Raw genomic sequence first — 16,510 nt, forward strand, 5'->3', positions numbered from 1 at the left:
TGAGGAAGCTATTTCATATCTGAATGCCAAAGGAAAGTGTCAGGACTGACAGACTCATAAACATCGTCATTTTGGAGTACAAATGGTGCCGGCGTTTCCAGCTTTTGCAGACACGGGCAGAGCTGAGGCCACGCTGAGGAGAGCGACGCAAGCGGTCGGCCCAGCAGCGCCCTGCACGTTGCCATGGCAGCGCGGGGCGTCCTATAATGGCGGCGGCGGGAGCTGCGGGCAGCCATGGTGCGGAGTGAGTGTCACACAGCCTTCCGTCTCACCTCCGGACCCCATCCCTCCTTTCCCCACTCCCTAATACCATATTCCCTCTCCCCGCACTTGCTCCTCATTCCTTATACCCTTACCTCAGTATTTATTGTTTTCTTCTGCAAGTTTGTTTCCCTTACTCCCCTTACATATATAGGTAGCATGCAGAATGTTAAATGTTCACTCCGTTCCCACAGAAGAACCCAGAAATAGATAGATTCTGTTGGGAATGGTTGTCTCTGCCTTGCATACCATGTATCGAAAATGAGTGTTTCTGCATACTTCCTGCCACAATCATCAGCAAATGGAAATCTGGCTGTAATAAAACTGTCCAGAATAGTTTGTGTCACTTCTTTTTTTCTATAAAGGGTATAGCAAGTGCAGATGTCTCCAATGTGTAAGTGTGCAGATCCTGGGATACTGTTTTCTTGCTCAAAAGCACCTGTTTGCACTGGAAATACTGTCACTGCAAGATCTGACACTAGACACATTGGAAAGAAGGTCATTCTTTTCTGTAATTTCCAGCATGCTTGCAAAGTAAGTTATTAGAATGCTGATATTTTTCATATTTTCTGTAAATACTATTTAGTCATGATTATTGCCATATTTTCTCTAATAATTTAATCAGCTTTAATCAATTTGCTGTTGAACAGAAGATGGTTTTTCAGACGCAGCAAACCTACCCACAGTGATTCAAGGGGATGGGCTCACCTTTCCCAACATGCTTCCTATGCAGACAGGATCCACTCTTGCATCAATACCAGCATCACTGATAAATAATTCCATATATCTGTAAATGTGACATAAATCTAAATTAGATAAAATTTGGGTGAAAGAAGGGAAACTGAACTCTGCTTATTTGCAGAAAAAAAAAAAAAAAGTAATGTGCAAAACTTATTTTGCCTCTTTCCTAAAGGCTGTGGATAGAGGAGCTGTGCTGACACACACAAGACTGCGCCACACAGGTGCACAGATCACCAGGCTTTTAGCAGCTCTGTTCATGTGAGTGTGTGCAGCTGTTCCAGGACCAGTAATAAAGACAGAGCATTTATCAAAACCTCCCTGAGATAAAGAAGCAGTGAAAGAATGTAATAAATGCATGCTAGGACCAATTGGTTTTCATAGATCTCTGTATTTATATATATTTCTTTTTTTATTATTTTTCTTCAGAGTATTTTTGAAAGGCTTGCTAGGCTTCTGTAAGTTTTTAAAATATGAGTAAGATTCTATGCTTATTTCCTAAAAGTCATGTTTTTAATCAGTACTTCACTGTAGTTGACTGTTTATCAAGGAGATGAAAATGCAAGTGCTTTTTTTGGTGCAGTGGACTGGAAACAAAGTAATCACATCTACCTCAAGAGTGAGCACTAGTTCTCACAGAATTTCTTTTATCTTCATCATACAGATCCATTTAAATGACTGAAGGATTGCCCTGCACTAAACATTGCTAAATGAAAATTCTTGAAGCCAGGTTTCTAGCATCTTTCAGCCAATGAAACTCTTCTGCTTGCTGCTAATGAACTGCTGGTGTCTACAAAATACGCAGGATTACATATCATCCCTACACAAACGTTTATAAGCATGAATTAGTTATAGCTTTGCCCCAAGCAAGGTTTGCTCTACATTTTATGGAAGATTCCACAGTTTTCATATGGATTTTTCTAAATGTTGGAGGTTGCTTAATTGTGTTTTACAAATTATTCTCACTGTAGTAGGGTGAGTTGAAGTTGCTTGACACTTGTCTTTTATAGCAGAATTTCTTTTTGTTGTCCCAAGTATCTATTTAGTATGATGGAACAAAAGATTTTAATGATCTAAAAAATTGTTCATAATTCAAATACTGGATATATTTTCCAATGACCTCAACTATTTTTTCAGTCACTGAAGATCTTGTTAGAAGACGTGCAGAACATAATAACTGTGAAATTTTTTCACTGGAAGAAATCTCTTTACATCAGCAAGAAATTGAAAAATTAGAATACCTTGACAAATGGTGTCGGGATTTGAAAATTCTCTATCTTCAGAATAACCTAATTCCAAAAATTGGTAAGCATTTTCTGGATATGTTTTTTATTAAATGGAATTGCTTGCATAGTAAGAAATATATGTATATCTTTTGCGTTATTCTTCATGGAATGTGGAGTGTGTAACTACAGAGAAGTTCCTCTGATTCTGCTCCCACAAGCTTTTATTTCCCTTTCGTGTTAGCAGACTTCTAAGAAGCTTAGAAATTTGCAGGAGTTTAAATGAAAAAGTTAGTACTGAGATACAAGTCACTAGAATGGAAGTGTAGAACACCTTAATTGGTTAAAAACTTGTATGTGAAGGTATAACTCAAAGGTCCTTTTCTTATAACAGAGACAGTTCAATGCATTCCATGAACTGCAATACTTGAGAACTAGCTGTCCTCATGCTCATTTTTCAATTCAGTTTTTATACACGTCGTAGCTTTTGTTCAGCTGGAAGTAATCTTTGTTCAGATACAATAATTGCTTTTGTGCATAAAGACTTACGGACAACTTACAGAGAAGTCTGAATGATCTTCATTTACCACAGGAAGATGCAGTTCCTTATGATCTATGTCTTGTGCTCTTGTGATGCAGCTTTAAGTTTGCTAGGCACACAGAATGATATGACATGGAGTCTTGGTCTGGAAAAGCATCGATCCTACAGATACTGCATAGATTAATTAGAGTGGTTCAGTTGGAAAGGACCTTGGAAGTACAACTGCCCAACCTCTCTGGAACTAACCAAAAGTTAAAGCATGTTGTTAAGGACATTAAGAATGGAAAATGAGAAGTGCTCAGGAATGATATTGGCATATTTCTTTGAAGTTCCTTAAGAGGCAGAAAAGAGAATCTAGAGTTTTAGGGTGAAATTCTGTGCTTGTGATTTGGAGGCAAAGGCTTTAAATCTCAATTCCAAGCTGCCCTAACGGGGCTTGTCAGGAAATTCCAAAGGAATATTTATATTGATAATATCTGCATTACTTCAAGTGGAGTAATCTTCTCCCAGAGAGAGAAAGGTTTTTTTAAACTGCTTTATGCTGCTCTATCCCATCAGAATTTGAGTAAAAAAAGTTGTTTTTTCTCTATTATTTTGTGCTTAAGGCACAAGACCCTATCTTATTATTTTGTCAGTGCTCATATCTCATAGAAACAGTATGGAATTCAAGAAGTAAACCACTGTGAAGTAGACAGCAATGCATTGATGCAGAACACACACTTCTGTATATCAAAATATCACATCTGTATGTTTTATACTGCCTCTGTCAGGATGTGTCTCTTATTTTAAAGGAAACCCTTAACACCACCCTAAAGATCAGACTAGCCTACTGGTCAGTTAGCAAGCTGCAAAGTATCCATATGCATAGAAATAAAACCACCAAGCTGTGTGAAGGATTCATGGCTCTTTTCTTTTCTATAAATGGGAAGAAAACACAAGATAACATTGTGTTCTACACTGCCTTACTCATATCATGCACACAGATATTGCAATTATAGAAATACCATAGAGAAAATATACAGCAAAATACGCGGCATGAATCCTTGCTGAGAAATTAATTTCATCATCTATGAATGGAGAAAACACCTCTCCAAGGTCTTAGTTAACCAGAAGAAGACAAATTTTCAAGCCTGATTTAGTTCACTGGTTTTAGACAGCCAATTTAAGACAAGACAAATTGCACCCTGAATAACCTATTTCTCTGTATTGATTATAGGGGATCCTAGAGAAGTAGCTCAGCTGTAGACATGATCTGTATCAGTTAGATGAATCTTTCTGTGCTTGAATTTCTTTGTTTGCCTCTGCAGGGCCAGTATGTACAGCAGTTAGTCAGCACACCTTGCAAATTAGAGTGTGAGGTAAACTTTCTGACTTCACTGGATAGGTTTTCCAGTCAGATCTTCAAAAAACCTGAGACTGGTGAAGTCTGTGAACTGCATCATGAGTTAAAGCGTGTATCTTGTATCAGAGTTGTGTCTCAGACCTGCGTGTCACATTTCAAATGGCATTTGCGTTTCCCAGTTATTTTGGCACTGGTAAAGTTTACTACTCCCCCACCTCGCTTACACAGAGGAGGAAATGCTAGGTATTCTGATAGAAATAAAAGAACAAATATTGTGATCCTGCTAATTTCAATAGCTTGTGGTGAAAATAATACATTTTAGATCCCAGACTATAGAATGGTCCTGTTGTTGGCTGACAGCTGCCTGCTATCTTATGTTTGGCCTGTAGAAAGAGAACTCCTGCAGCTTTAAGTGAGCCATTGTATATATTCCAGTTATATCACAGTGACACTATGGATAAATTTGAATCACCATATTTAATAAAGAACAGCGTCACTCATTTATTTCTGTCAAATTGTCTTAATCTATCAGGGAATGTTCCTGGATATATCATCTACTGTATTTATTCTTGGCTTGAAACAAAGTGATGTAGTACCTCCTCTTGTACCCTTATACTACCATACATTTTCTATGATTAGAGCAACTTTCTAATCCTTTTCTCCTCTTAAAACAAACATCAAGCAGTACTGCACTCCTTCAGGGCTTTCCACTATGAGGAATCATACATTAGATAGTGCAGGTGATGTTTAGGGTTTACATAATGCTTTTCTGTAAAGAACGCCCATAGAATGCTGTGTAAATATTTACTTTGAATGCAGAAAAGGAATTCTCCATATGCCACTGAAATCCTGTGCAGTGTCAAACACAGAATGCTTCTGACACAATGTGTGATTGTCTCAGGGACAACAAGGTGCTGTAATCCTAACATCCTCTTGGTTTCCATTTAGTTGAGGGAGCTTAGCTTCTTTGAAGAAGCGTGCAAGCATTTAGGATCTCAACCCTTCTGCATCTCTGAGCTTAGTTTAGTTCCTCTGCAAATGGCTTAACCTTCAGATCCCATGCCACTTGCAATCTGAACAATTCCACAACTCTTTCATTACTCAGCCTTACCTCTGTTCGTTGTGCATCTTTGTAGTATGTGTGCTAATGCTGCGTGCTAAGACAGTGTCACTCAGTACATGGCCATGTAGCACCATAAAGCTTTAGAAATCTGTTGTAGGCAGATGTGGGACAGTGAAGGACAGTGTAACAAAAACACAGGACTGGCAAACTTACTAGCACAGGAGCATGAGCTCTGGCAAAGGGAATTATAAGATAAGGTTTTATTTCCCAAAATGCTAATGCATGCCTCAAGGTTGTTTTTTAGGCTTGTGGCAGAAAGGAATCGTGGTTTGAAGTTGTTACTGCACTTGCTTTACTTCAGTCAGAATGGAGTGTTTGTGTATTCATTAAGACTTGAGTGAAAATGGAAAAGATAATGGCTAACCCATCATTGTGGGCCAGCCCACTGCTGCTTCCTCAACTGAGCATGCATATCTGAAAATCCTAGTTGAAAATGACATGACCTATTTTGTTAATCCGTCCATTATTTTCTAATGTCAGGAATTAAAACACATCTTTAGGTTTTCCTAAAAACTTAAGTTGCCTCAAAAATTCCATCAGAAAAGGAAACTTCTTAGACCACATTTTTACCAGAATTAACTCATACTATTTTATAGGCAACATAAATTGCAGGCTAAGTAACTTTGGGTTATGTAAGATAGTAGGTCTAAGCTTTATTTCAAAACAGAATAAATTCTTCCAACAGCTATATAACATGGATTATTGATTATTTCAGTTACTTGTAATAGCCCTGTAGATAAAAGACCTTTAGAAAATGAATATATACTAAAGAAACCAATCTTTTCTATATAAGTGAGTGTAAAACTCCAATTTCATAAAGCTTGACAAAATATGGTCCAATTATTCCAGAGTTTCATGATGAACGAAATATTTCACCACATATTTTGGCCAGACCTCTTGCATTATGTACTTGTATTATAGATGTTTTGATAAAAAATGTGTTTATAGCCTTCCCTCTTTTTTAATATTAACATATACTTCTCATAGAAATCCTGTTTTCATCTTTTTAAGCATTAAAATATTAATGCCTGATAGTCTAATACAAATTCAGTTTTGTCCTTCCCATTTTTCTGCTTTATTGTTTGTTTGAAGTTAAGCAAACAAGTAAAATAATAATGCCTATTCAGTGAAGGAAACTGAAGTAATGGATCTGTGTTTTGTTACAGAAAATGTGGGCAGGTTAAAGAAGTTAGAATATTTAAATGTTGCATTGAACAATATTGAAAGAATTGAAAATTTGGAAGGTAAGATATTTTAATGGACTAGTTCACTTTTTCTTACTGAAAAACTTGAGTAGAGACAATGTAAAGAAAAATGGAAGCTATTAATTATGCCCATCAATAAATGTAGTACGTTTACAGTCAGAAGAAACTGGTTTGTGTGCAGTGTTTCAGTATTTCTTTGTAGCCAGTGGTTCTTACAGCTGAAGTTTTGTCACTGTTGTTTCTTAAATGCATTTTAACTGGCTCTCTGCGTACTCTTTTACCAGTGTTGTCAGCTATGACAGCTCCATTCTTTAATCCTTTACAAAACAGGAATCAAAATTTAATGAACCTTTACAGGATTGGTATTGGTATTGCCCCAGTTGTGTCAGGGTAAGTTTAGGTTGGATATCAGGAAAAACTTCTTTACAGAAAGGGTTGTTAAGCACTGGAACAGGCTCCGCAGGGAGGGTTGAGTCACCATGCCTGGATGTGTTTAAAAACCGTCTGGATGTGGTGCTCAGGGACATGACTTAGTGGAGGGCTTAGTAGAGCAAAGTTTTTTTGTTTTTGTTTTTTTAATACCATGCTGGCTGTAAAAAGCATCTCTTTTTATCATTCAGCAGTCACCTTTGCTTCAGCAATCAAAAGTCTCACAGAAGAACATTCTACGTTGTACAGAAGTTGCATTGTCTGGAGTATTTTTACAGAGGTTTTCAGATCAATCTTTTTTCTATCTTTACGTAAAATTGTATCCATATGATCTCTATTTAATCATTTAGCCTGTCACTATAATTGCTTGTCCAAGGATTTACCATTTTCCATGAACAGGTCCTAAGACTTAGAGCCATCCATAAATACATTCCATACTATTTGAACCATTTCTGACTTTTGACTTATTTCCTTTTTCTTTCTCGATTCTACTTTGTCAAGTTGCTCAGTATATAAAATGTGCACCTTAGCAAGGGGCCAAAAAAAAAAAAAAAAAGCTGTTTTGCTTTATTTTCTTTTGAATCATATGCATGCTGATTCAAGAGAATGGTTTAAATCAAATGGAAAAATAAACAAATAGTTGCAGAAATATATACTGCATTACTTATTTGGCAATTTGTTGAGAAATTTACATCTATTTTCATGCCAGCAAATTTTAAGTTGCTCTAGCAGGCTGCATTATTTATTACTGTGATTTGTCATTTACTTAGATGCCAGAAACTTTGGGAGCGAGCGTTGCAAAAATTGAGGTTGTTTTAATCCTCTAATAAATCATTTTGCATTGTTTATGCTCTTTTCCATTATGCATAGAATACTTGCCAAGTAGACCTGCAAAGGAAAAGAGGTGATTAAAATGATGAGCACAGAAGTTGAATTTGCTCTTAGCTGAACTTTTTTACTCCTTAGGCCAAGGTTATGACTCAGGACAGATTATGATAAAAGGAGTAGCTGACAAATTCTGGATCCAGATTTCCCAAATCAATTTGTTAGCAAATTTAGTGCTACTAATTATAATAAATGTTTCTGGTTAACACACCACTTTCTCACCAATTTTTGCAATTTAATCAGTGATAAAATATTCATAACAATAGCTGAGTCCATAAAGTGCAAAACTTCATCTCAACTTGGAGTGGATTTTTAGAAAACATTTTATCAACACTTTGGTAATGTTAGTGAAGATTAACATTACACAGAAAGGAAACCCATAAGTCATCCTGCTCTTCCGAAGTAATTAGGCACTCTTTAGCCATGTGGAGAAGACTTCAGCTGAGAACAGTACCAGTATGATCAGACTCTTAAAGCTGAAGTTTATCATCTGGAAATGAAGCATTTAATAACTAGTATACAAGCTCTGACCACAGAGTTCTTATAGTCATGAAACCAAGAGTAATTTTTTTATATTTTCCATCTTACCAAGAATTTTTTTTCTTTCTATAAATATTTTGATCTCCTGAAGCTTAGCTGTGAGTCAGTCTTCTACCTGTGGCCTGTAAAAGATGTATCCTGACAGGATGAAGTTATTATACAAGGGCAAATGTAGGCATCATTTTTAGTATCTAAGTACATATATGTCTCTGTATGTTTGTGTGTATGTGTCATGAGCACTTATGTTACGAACAAATCAAATGATTTTTTTTTAATTCAAATAGGCTGTGAAGAACTGAAGAAGCTTGACTTGACAGCAAATTTCATTGGTGAACTGTCCAGTGTCGAAACTCTAAAATATAACATACATTTGAAGGAACTGTTTCTAGTGGGTAACCCATGCACTGAATTTGAAGGTTATAGACAATTTGTGGTGGCAACACTTCATCAATTAAAAGTAAGATTTTTATTGTTAATTCTATGAACAAATCAATAGCCAGCTTTGTTGACTAAACATACTAATACAAAACAAAATAAATGCTTATGGTAGGAAAAAATAGGAATCTTTTTCGTACTGCCCTCAGGAAAGTGAAGTCTGTTCTCAAGAATTCTGACTAACCCACAGTTATTTCTTAGAGTTATCAGTCATTTTCATTGGAGATGCTTTAACGAATTTCCGAAAAGAGAAGTACATAGTACAGTTGTGGCTTTTTACTCATTTGTTTTTATACAGACAGTATTTTTTTAAACATATATTTTTTAATATTGTCATGATTTCAGAAAGTTACTCAGTTGTTGATAAGGTACTGATGTTATATACCATACCAACAGTGTAAGGCAATGGAAGGATAGAAGTTGACATGAAAATGCACTATATTGCATCTGCTGAAAATAGATATGTTGAGATTGAGATTCTGTGCAGGGACTGATCTAATGATTTCCTGTCACTGAAAATGACCCCAAGTACACGCTCACACTTTACCTTGGAGAAGCACAGACACTTACTTTCCTTAATGTGAGTAGATTCAACTAACTTTTGTCAGCAGTAAATGAACACATTTAAAGAAATGTATTTGTAATAGTTCCATAAGCTAAATCAAAATGTGGAAAAAAATAACAGAAATGGCTGAAGGGACTCTTCCTACTCCATAGTAATAAGACAAAGTAAAATTCTGAGAAGATGCAAAAGGCAACTGTTAGGCACAAACACTTTTTCAGACCTAAATAGAAATTTACTGTTAATTCGTTTAAATATACTGTTTCTTAAATAGTGCTTTGGAGGTTTGAAATGAATATTAAATTAACCTGAAGTTTAATGGATTTATTTGATTGAATATGTTTAAAAGTTCTCATGTATTTATATGGATTTTTCTTCCCTTTGGGAAGTATTTGGATAGTAAAGAAATAGAACGTTCGGAGAGAATTCAAGCACTTCAGTACTATCCAGAAGTGAAACAGAAAATCAGAGAACAGGAACAAGCTTACCTTCTCAAAAGAGCCAAAGAAAAAGAAGAGGCTCAAAGAAAGATGCATGAAAGAAAGGATAGGAAAGAAAAACAAATGGAAGCTGAGCTTGGACTTGGCAGGTAACAGTAGGTAGCAACAGTTTTTAAGTAATCATCTAATCATCATTCTTCTTTTTCTTCATTAATAATTTTGCTTTTCCTCCTGAAATATTGGTTATGTAATTCTACTTAAAGTCTCATGTTTGTCTTTATTACTGACTCTAGTGGGATTCCAGCATTTATCCTTAAGCATTTTATGCCTAAAGAAAAATATAATCAGTTATAAATGTCATTAATTACTGATCTGCAGACAGTACAAAAGAATTTTTGGCCTGTATCTCCTGGCTAAATTGTCTGGGTGCAAAACAGTGTAATTGATAGCTTCTTTCAGATGGACAGCTGGAAATTGTTATTTAAGGTAATGCAATTATTTCAGAGAAAGCTGTTCTTCATCTATAATTTCTTTTGCTTCAGACATAATAGATATTAAGAATGAAACAATTTGAAGATCTTTTGAGATGTGTAAAAGGCTATGGAATTGTTTACACCTTCACTTCTTCTACCTTATGTTACTAAGACAGCAGAAGGATTTTTCTCTCGCTTTGTCTTTCACTGTACTTGACCTTCATCTTTTAGTCCAGTAGAGTCTAATTTCCATGATTCATAGAATCAAAGAATCGTAGAATGGCTTGGGTTGGAAGGGACCTTAAGCATCATCAAGTTCCAATCCACTTGCCACAGGCAGAGTTGCCAACTGCAAGACTGATCACTAGATCAGGTTGCCTGGGCCCCCACCTAACCTGGCCTTGAACACCTCCAGAGGTGAGGCATCCACATATTCTCAGGGCAGTATGTTCTAGCACTTCACCACCCTCTGTGTGGAAAACTTCCCCTTATCTGATCTAAATCTTCCCTCCTTTAATTTAAAACCATTTCCTTGTCATATCACTGCCTACCTGTGTAAAAAATTGATTTCCCTCATGTTTATATCTCCTTTTAGATATTGGAAGGCCGTAATGAGTCTCCCTGAAACCTTCTCTTTTGTAGGCTGAACAAGACCGATTTCTTCAGCCTATCATCATAGGAAAGGTGCTCCAGCCCTCTAATCATCTTTGTGGCTCTCCTCTGGACCTTTTCAAAAGCTAAACATCTCTCCTGTGCTGGGGGCCTGGGCACAGGGACAGTGCTCCAGATGGGGCCTCATGAGAACAGAGCAGAGAGAGACAATCATCTCACCCCTCTTCTGATGCAGCCCAGGGTACTGTTGGCCTTCTGGACTGCAAGAGCACACTGCTGCCTCATGTTAAATTTTCCGTTTACCAGGATCCCTATCTCTTTCTCAACAGGGATACTCTCAAGGATTTCTTCTCTCAGTCTATATACACATTTGGGATTACTGCTTGCACTTTGCTTTGTTAAATCTCATTAGGTTCGCAAGGACCCACCTTTAGAGTTTATCAAGGTCCCTCTGGATGGCACCTCTTCCTTCTATGGCAAACTTGCTGTGGGTGCGCTAAATCCCTTCATCTATGTCATGAATAGAAGATGTTCAAGAGTACTGGCCCCAGGACCGCCCCCTGGAGGACCACTGCTTGTCACCAGCCTCCACCTGGACTTAAATACATTGACCACAAGCATCTGGGTGTGTCCTTCTGGCCAATTCTTTATCCACCAAATAGTCCACCCTTCAAATCCATATTTCTCTAATTCAGAGAAAAGAATGTGGTTCAGAACCATGTCAACGGCCTTGCAGAAGTCCAGATAGATGACATCAGTTGCCTTCCCCTTGTCCACTGATGCTGTCACTCTGTCATGGAAGACCTCAGCCTCAGACTAGAGCAGAATAAGTTACCCAAATACTTAAAATATTGTTATTGGTAGGAATTAATATTCATAGTGGAGTAATCAATCTATCATTGCTGTTACTCTTCTTTTTCAAACAATATTCCATGTGGTTTCGTGTAGCCCAGACTCCCTACAATACAAAGAAAATCATCAGACAGAAGGAGAACAACATATGTGGAGAACAGCTGAAGATGATGAAGAAGACAGAAGATTTTGGGAGGAGCCAACACCATATACTCCAGAATCTAGATTAGAAACTCACAGATATATTGAAGAAAAAAGGAAAGCTAGAGACAGTATAAGGTATGTTTTTTTGTTTTATAATATATTTTGGGAACTGAAGATGAACAACTTTTTGAAGGCACAGAGAGGAGGTTGGCGTCTGCCTCCCATTGAATATTGTCTTTACCTGTGCAAATATGCTTTAAAAATGTTAGTAAAATATACTGGCTGCTTATTATTTTTCATTTTCTATTTTTTATTTTACCCTTTATTTTGTTTTCTCCCAAACAGGGTTGTTAAATATAATAATTTCTCTTTTCAGCTCCACTGTTTGGATTTCAGAATTTCCACTGTTCTGCCAGCTAATTCATGTTTGATATCATGTTTGACAATGAATTCTGAGTGACACACCTAGGAAGTTATTATCTATGTAAATAAATGATACTACAAAGTATTTGCTCAGCTTTAGATGATGCTTTTAATGTTCAGTTGGACATCTGACATAACCTGTTTAGTTTCTGAAATAAGTTGTATCCTTAAAATCCAATACCAGATAATCCTTGCCTTCCTGACATCTTCTCCTTTCTGTTTTGCTATTCAACATAAAATATGAAAATGTGAAATTATAAGCTGCTTTTCTTTCTATTTTGTTTAGAGGGTCAAAAACAAGAGAGAAGCCTTTTCCAAAATTGGTCACTGCAGAAGGAAAAGTTCTGAATGTCAATATGCCTAAGTATGTAAGAAAGCAATGCTGTGAAGAATTTAAACAGTTGATTTAAACCACTATTTTGAAATGTGTGACAATACAAAAAATAAGAAAAAAGACAAATTCTGATATGTAGCATTGTATTTCAAGTGGGGAAAATTACTCCTAAAATTACACTCTGATGCTGGAAAAATAGTTTTCAGTGAGTAAAGTGTAAAAGATTGGTAATTTATATCTTGGTATTTGAAAACAAAAGAATTCATTTTTGTGTAAAAACTCCTTACTCTTCTTCCCTTCTATGGTAAATTTCTCCAACAGCATCTTGCTAATAGTGGAAAAAGTGTAACTAAAATCTGACTGTTGAAGATAGATATGTCTAAGTAGCCACTTTAAATGTGGAAAAGTATGTGTAAGTACTATTTTTGAACAAAATCATTCTGTCTTTAAATGACAGATATAAACCTGGCAGAACTGTGCAGCATATGTAATTCACTTCTATGCATGACATAGAAGTCTGTAGCAATGGAGGCTCGTGTCTTCAAAGGCACATGGATATTCAAGTCCCATTTTAAAATGAATTTCCTGGAATATCAGCCATGTGTTACCATTGATTTCACTTGAAGCTGGAACCAAGCCTTCTTATATTAATGGAAAACGGAAGGCAGAGAATTGTTTCCTTATGAACGGCTTCTCAAACTGCCTATGATCAGTAGTTGGCCTTTGAAGGAAAACATACCTGTCTGCTGTTCTCCAAACAAGTTTTTCCAATTGTAGACTGGTTTATCTACAAAAACAAGCAAACAAGCAAGCAAAACCCCAAAGCTAAGAAAGTACTTATCACTGGCATGAAAAATGCTTTCTGAACTTTAGAAATTCATAAACCCATGCAAATTTAAGGGATTTGAAATCTTACATTGCATAAATGCAATTGTATGCATTGTAAATGCATAATTTTCTATGATCTAGGTAAAATTATAGGTAACAGCAGAAAAGCTTGTATTTATTTGATCTTCATTGGAATAATCTTTTCATTGTTTTGATGTACCTTTCTGTAAAAATGTGTTGTCAGAAAATGAAAAGAATGATTTCCTAGTTGAAAGATGACAAACCTTAAATAGTTTAAATCTTATGCTAATAGAAAGCATTTAGAATCAAGCTCAAGCTATCTAATTTTAAGAAAAACAGTCATCTAGAGTTAACTGTTAGTAGCAGTCCTATTCATATCACCTGAGTTTACTGGATTAAAATTTACTGTGTGGATGTGCCCAGGTAAAGCCAGTTCATTGACATTCTTTGCTGTTATGGCTTCAACAGGAATATTCCAGCTCTTCAGTGCAATCTGGCAGGTATTGGAGAGAATAAATAAATAAACAATAAATATAGAGAATAAATAAAGAGTACAGAGATGGTGCCCTCCAAACGTTTTGTTTTATTGCTTAAGTCTAATGTCCAAAATGTCCAAGGTTATCTGATGCTGAAAGCTTATCAAAAGGAATGGCTGTATGCTATTCAGAAAAGAAGTCTATTTATTTTTCTCATTTCTACTAAAGTTTTCACCTAGAAAATTTAACAATTCTCTATTTTTTTGCCCTTTGTATTTTAATGCATTCTCAAGATTTTGGGTATAGTAAGAAAAGGAAGCATGAATGGGAAAAAAAGCTGTTCATACTGCTTGCAGTTTTCTGTTCAAAAATATGCATAAGCTAAAAGCTCCATAAGCTTTCTTCTAATTAGTCTGTGTCACAATGGGGGAGAGAAAAGAATTTGAAAGTATATCTGTATTTTCATTGCTGAGATATTACTGCTAACTGATAAACTGTTAACAGTTTAGCTTTTTTCTATTAGATGAACCCAAAGTATCTGAGGATTCTGATGTCAGTTTCAGTGTTTGATCAGAACTTGTAGCTGTAGACAAAATCTCCTTATAATAAAAGTACAAGAGTTGTTTTAAATTTATAATTGCTGAGATTTGTTCATAAATTTCAGAAGTTAGCCAGCAGATCAGAAACACATAGCTATTAAAACCTATGGCCCTATTTTTAACAAAAAGGACAAAGCTTGTAGAATCAAGGATATTATGCATTTTTATTTACTTTATTTTACAAATGCAGATGCAGATATTTATGCTACAGGTAACTTCCATAAGAAAAACCATGCACTTTTTTTTTTTTTTTATAAACAAATTATGAAGTTAGAATTACTGGGTTTCAGGCTGTTCATGCTTTTCATGAATGGTCTTTCTATGAAGATATCTATAAAAAAGACACTTTGCCAGCAGATGTCTCTCTTTCTGCACTGACAGACTGAAGTTAACTAACCTTCAGCACAATTTTTATTTGTTTCTTGGGGATCGGGTAAGAACAGAAAGCAAATATAAGAGTGACTCTAGCTCAAATGTCACTATGTTAGTATCTTTTACTACTTATGAGGAAAATTTGAAACCATTTGTCAGATATTCATGTCACATTATCACATGATCATGATCACTATCATTTTTATTTACCTGAAATTGTTAGTAGTTGAATTTGAAGAGGGTCATAATGTTTGTTTATTCATCCCAATTGATTCTGATAGTGTGTCTTATCATCACTATTAGGCTTCATTTCTCTTTGAAAGATGATGAAGAAAACAATCAGTTCATCTTGGATCTTGCTGTTTACAGGTCAGACTTATTATTTATGTTTCCGCTTCATTTTTGCCATTCGTAAGTTCTAATACACAGAATTCCAAATATAATCCTTTTTGTAATGGAATTTCAAGAGGAAAACAAATAGAGGGGGTTATATAATCAATCTTGATGCCTCTGTCAAAGAAGTGGAACTGTATAACTCAAAAACCCTTCAGATTGATTGAATAAGCTCTGTGTCTTAGTAGTCTTTTTTTTTAACTGATGTCTTTTGCAGTCTACAGACAAGTTTCCTCCACACTTGTCAGTTCATACTTATGTAAAATCTTTTCCATTCATTCATTGGCAGAATAGAATTGTAAGAAATGTTTTTGTCCGTTGTCTAGCCCTAGAAAAGCTCCAATACAGTTCAGGATCTTCTAGTTAAATTCTTCTTGAAACAAGATGAGATAGCCTAGTCCATAGCGCTTATTGGAAAGAGTCCATGGTTTATGCTATTCCCTAAACTATGACAGAGCATTCTCTAGAATAAATTTATCTGAAACAGACCAAAATATGAGAAGGAAACCTTATAACTCTTTTATTGTATTTACTACTAAGTACTTTAGCAACTTTATTTGTGGCTTTACCTCTGGGTCAAAAAGGGATTTGAAAGCCTCAAGACAATTTACCCCAAATTGGAACTTGTTAGAGTTTATATTATAATTCACATCAGGTGTTCTTTCCTTTAAGCTTATTTATTTTGTTTAGAACAAGCCCACTCAATTTTTTTCTGACTTATAAGAATTAGGTTTTTTGGAGCCTTAAAAATTCTGTTCTCATGCAATAAAATGTTGGATATTGTGTAATAGTCTGTGATTTTCTGTAGGAAATGAAAACTAAAAAGTTTGAAAATTTCACCTTAGAAGTAACATAAATGAAGGGAAATAGGAAATATGTTCTCATACTTTCACTAGCTGGCCACAGGAACAGGAGTATACTTCACATGATGAAGAGCAGATGTTAGATTGGAGCTTCTACAGGTCACAGTCTTTGTTTGCCAGTACTGAAATGTAAAAATACTGTTTTCTGGGAATATAAATATTTATTTTCAATTGATATAAAAAGGGTCCCTTTATTAAAAATTTACCAGCTAACAATAGTAGCAGAATGCTTCTACAATTTTAAATAGCAAGTTAGCAAATTTTCATATTGATGTAAAGCAGCATACTAATAAAAAAAAACACACACACACATAAAAAGCTTCTCTGTTTTCACAAAGATTTTGAAACACTGGAGTTATACAATAGCTGTACTGAAATACTGTTGTGGACTTGGCA

The 16,510-nt window shown here is 35.6% G+C and overlaps 1 protein-coding gene across 1 annotated transcript in view; it reads left to right on the plus strand.

Moving 5' to 3' along the window:
- Window positions 1-234: 234 nt before the first annotated feature.
- The window catches only part of DNAAF11 (dynein axonemal assembly factor 11), a 29,104-nt gene continuing 12,828 nt past the window's right edge, over window positions 235-16,510 (plus strand). The window contains exons 1-8 of the mRNA XM_042808765.1: window positions 235-244; window positions 2,137-2,304; window positions 6,395-6,472; window positions 8,572-8,744; window positions 9,674-9,873; window positions 11,758-11,940; window positions 12,515-12,592; window positions 15,162-15,227. Of these exons, the coding sequence (XP_042664699.1) occupies window positions 235-244; window positions 2,137-2,304; window positions 6,395-6,472; window positions 8,572-8,744; window positions 9,674-9,873; window positions 11,758-11,940; window positions 12,515-12,592; window positions 15,162-15,227 (956 nt within the window). The remainder of the gene's footprint in view (window positions 245-2,136; window positions 2,305-6,394; window positions 6,473-8,571; window positions 8,745-9,673; window positions 9,874-11,757; window positions 11,941-12,514; window positions 12,593-15,161; window positions 15,228-16,510) is intronic.

The sequence above is a fragment of the Centrocercus urophasianus genome, unplaced genomic scaffold, assembly GCF_019232065.1.
Source record: "Centrocercus urophasianus isolate 14NV4802_14NV808 unplaced genomic scaffold, USGS_Curo_1.0 seq_11, whole genome shotgun sequence".
Classification (NCBI taxonomy): domain Eukaryota; kingdom Metazoa; phylum Chordata; class Aves; order Galliformes; family Phasianidae; genus Centrocercus; species Centrocercus urophasianus.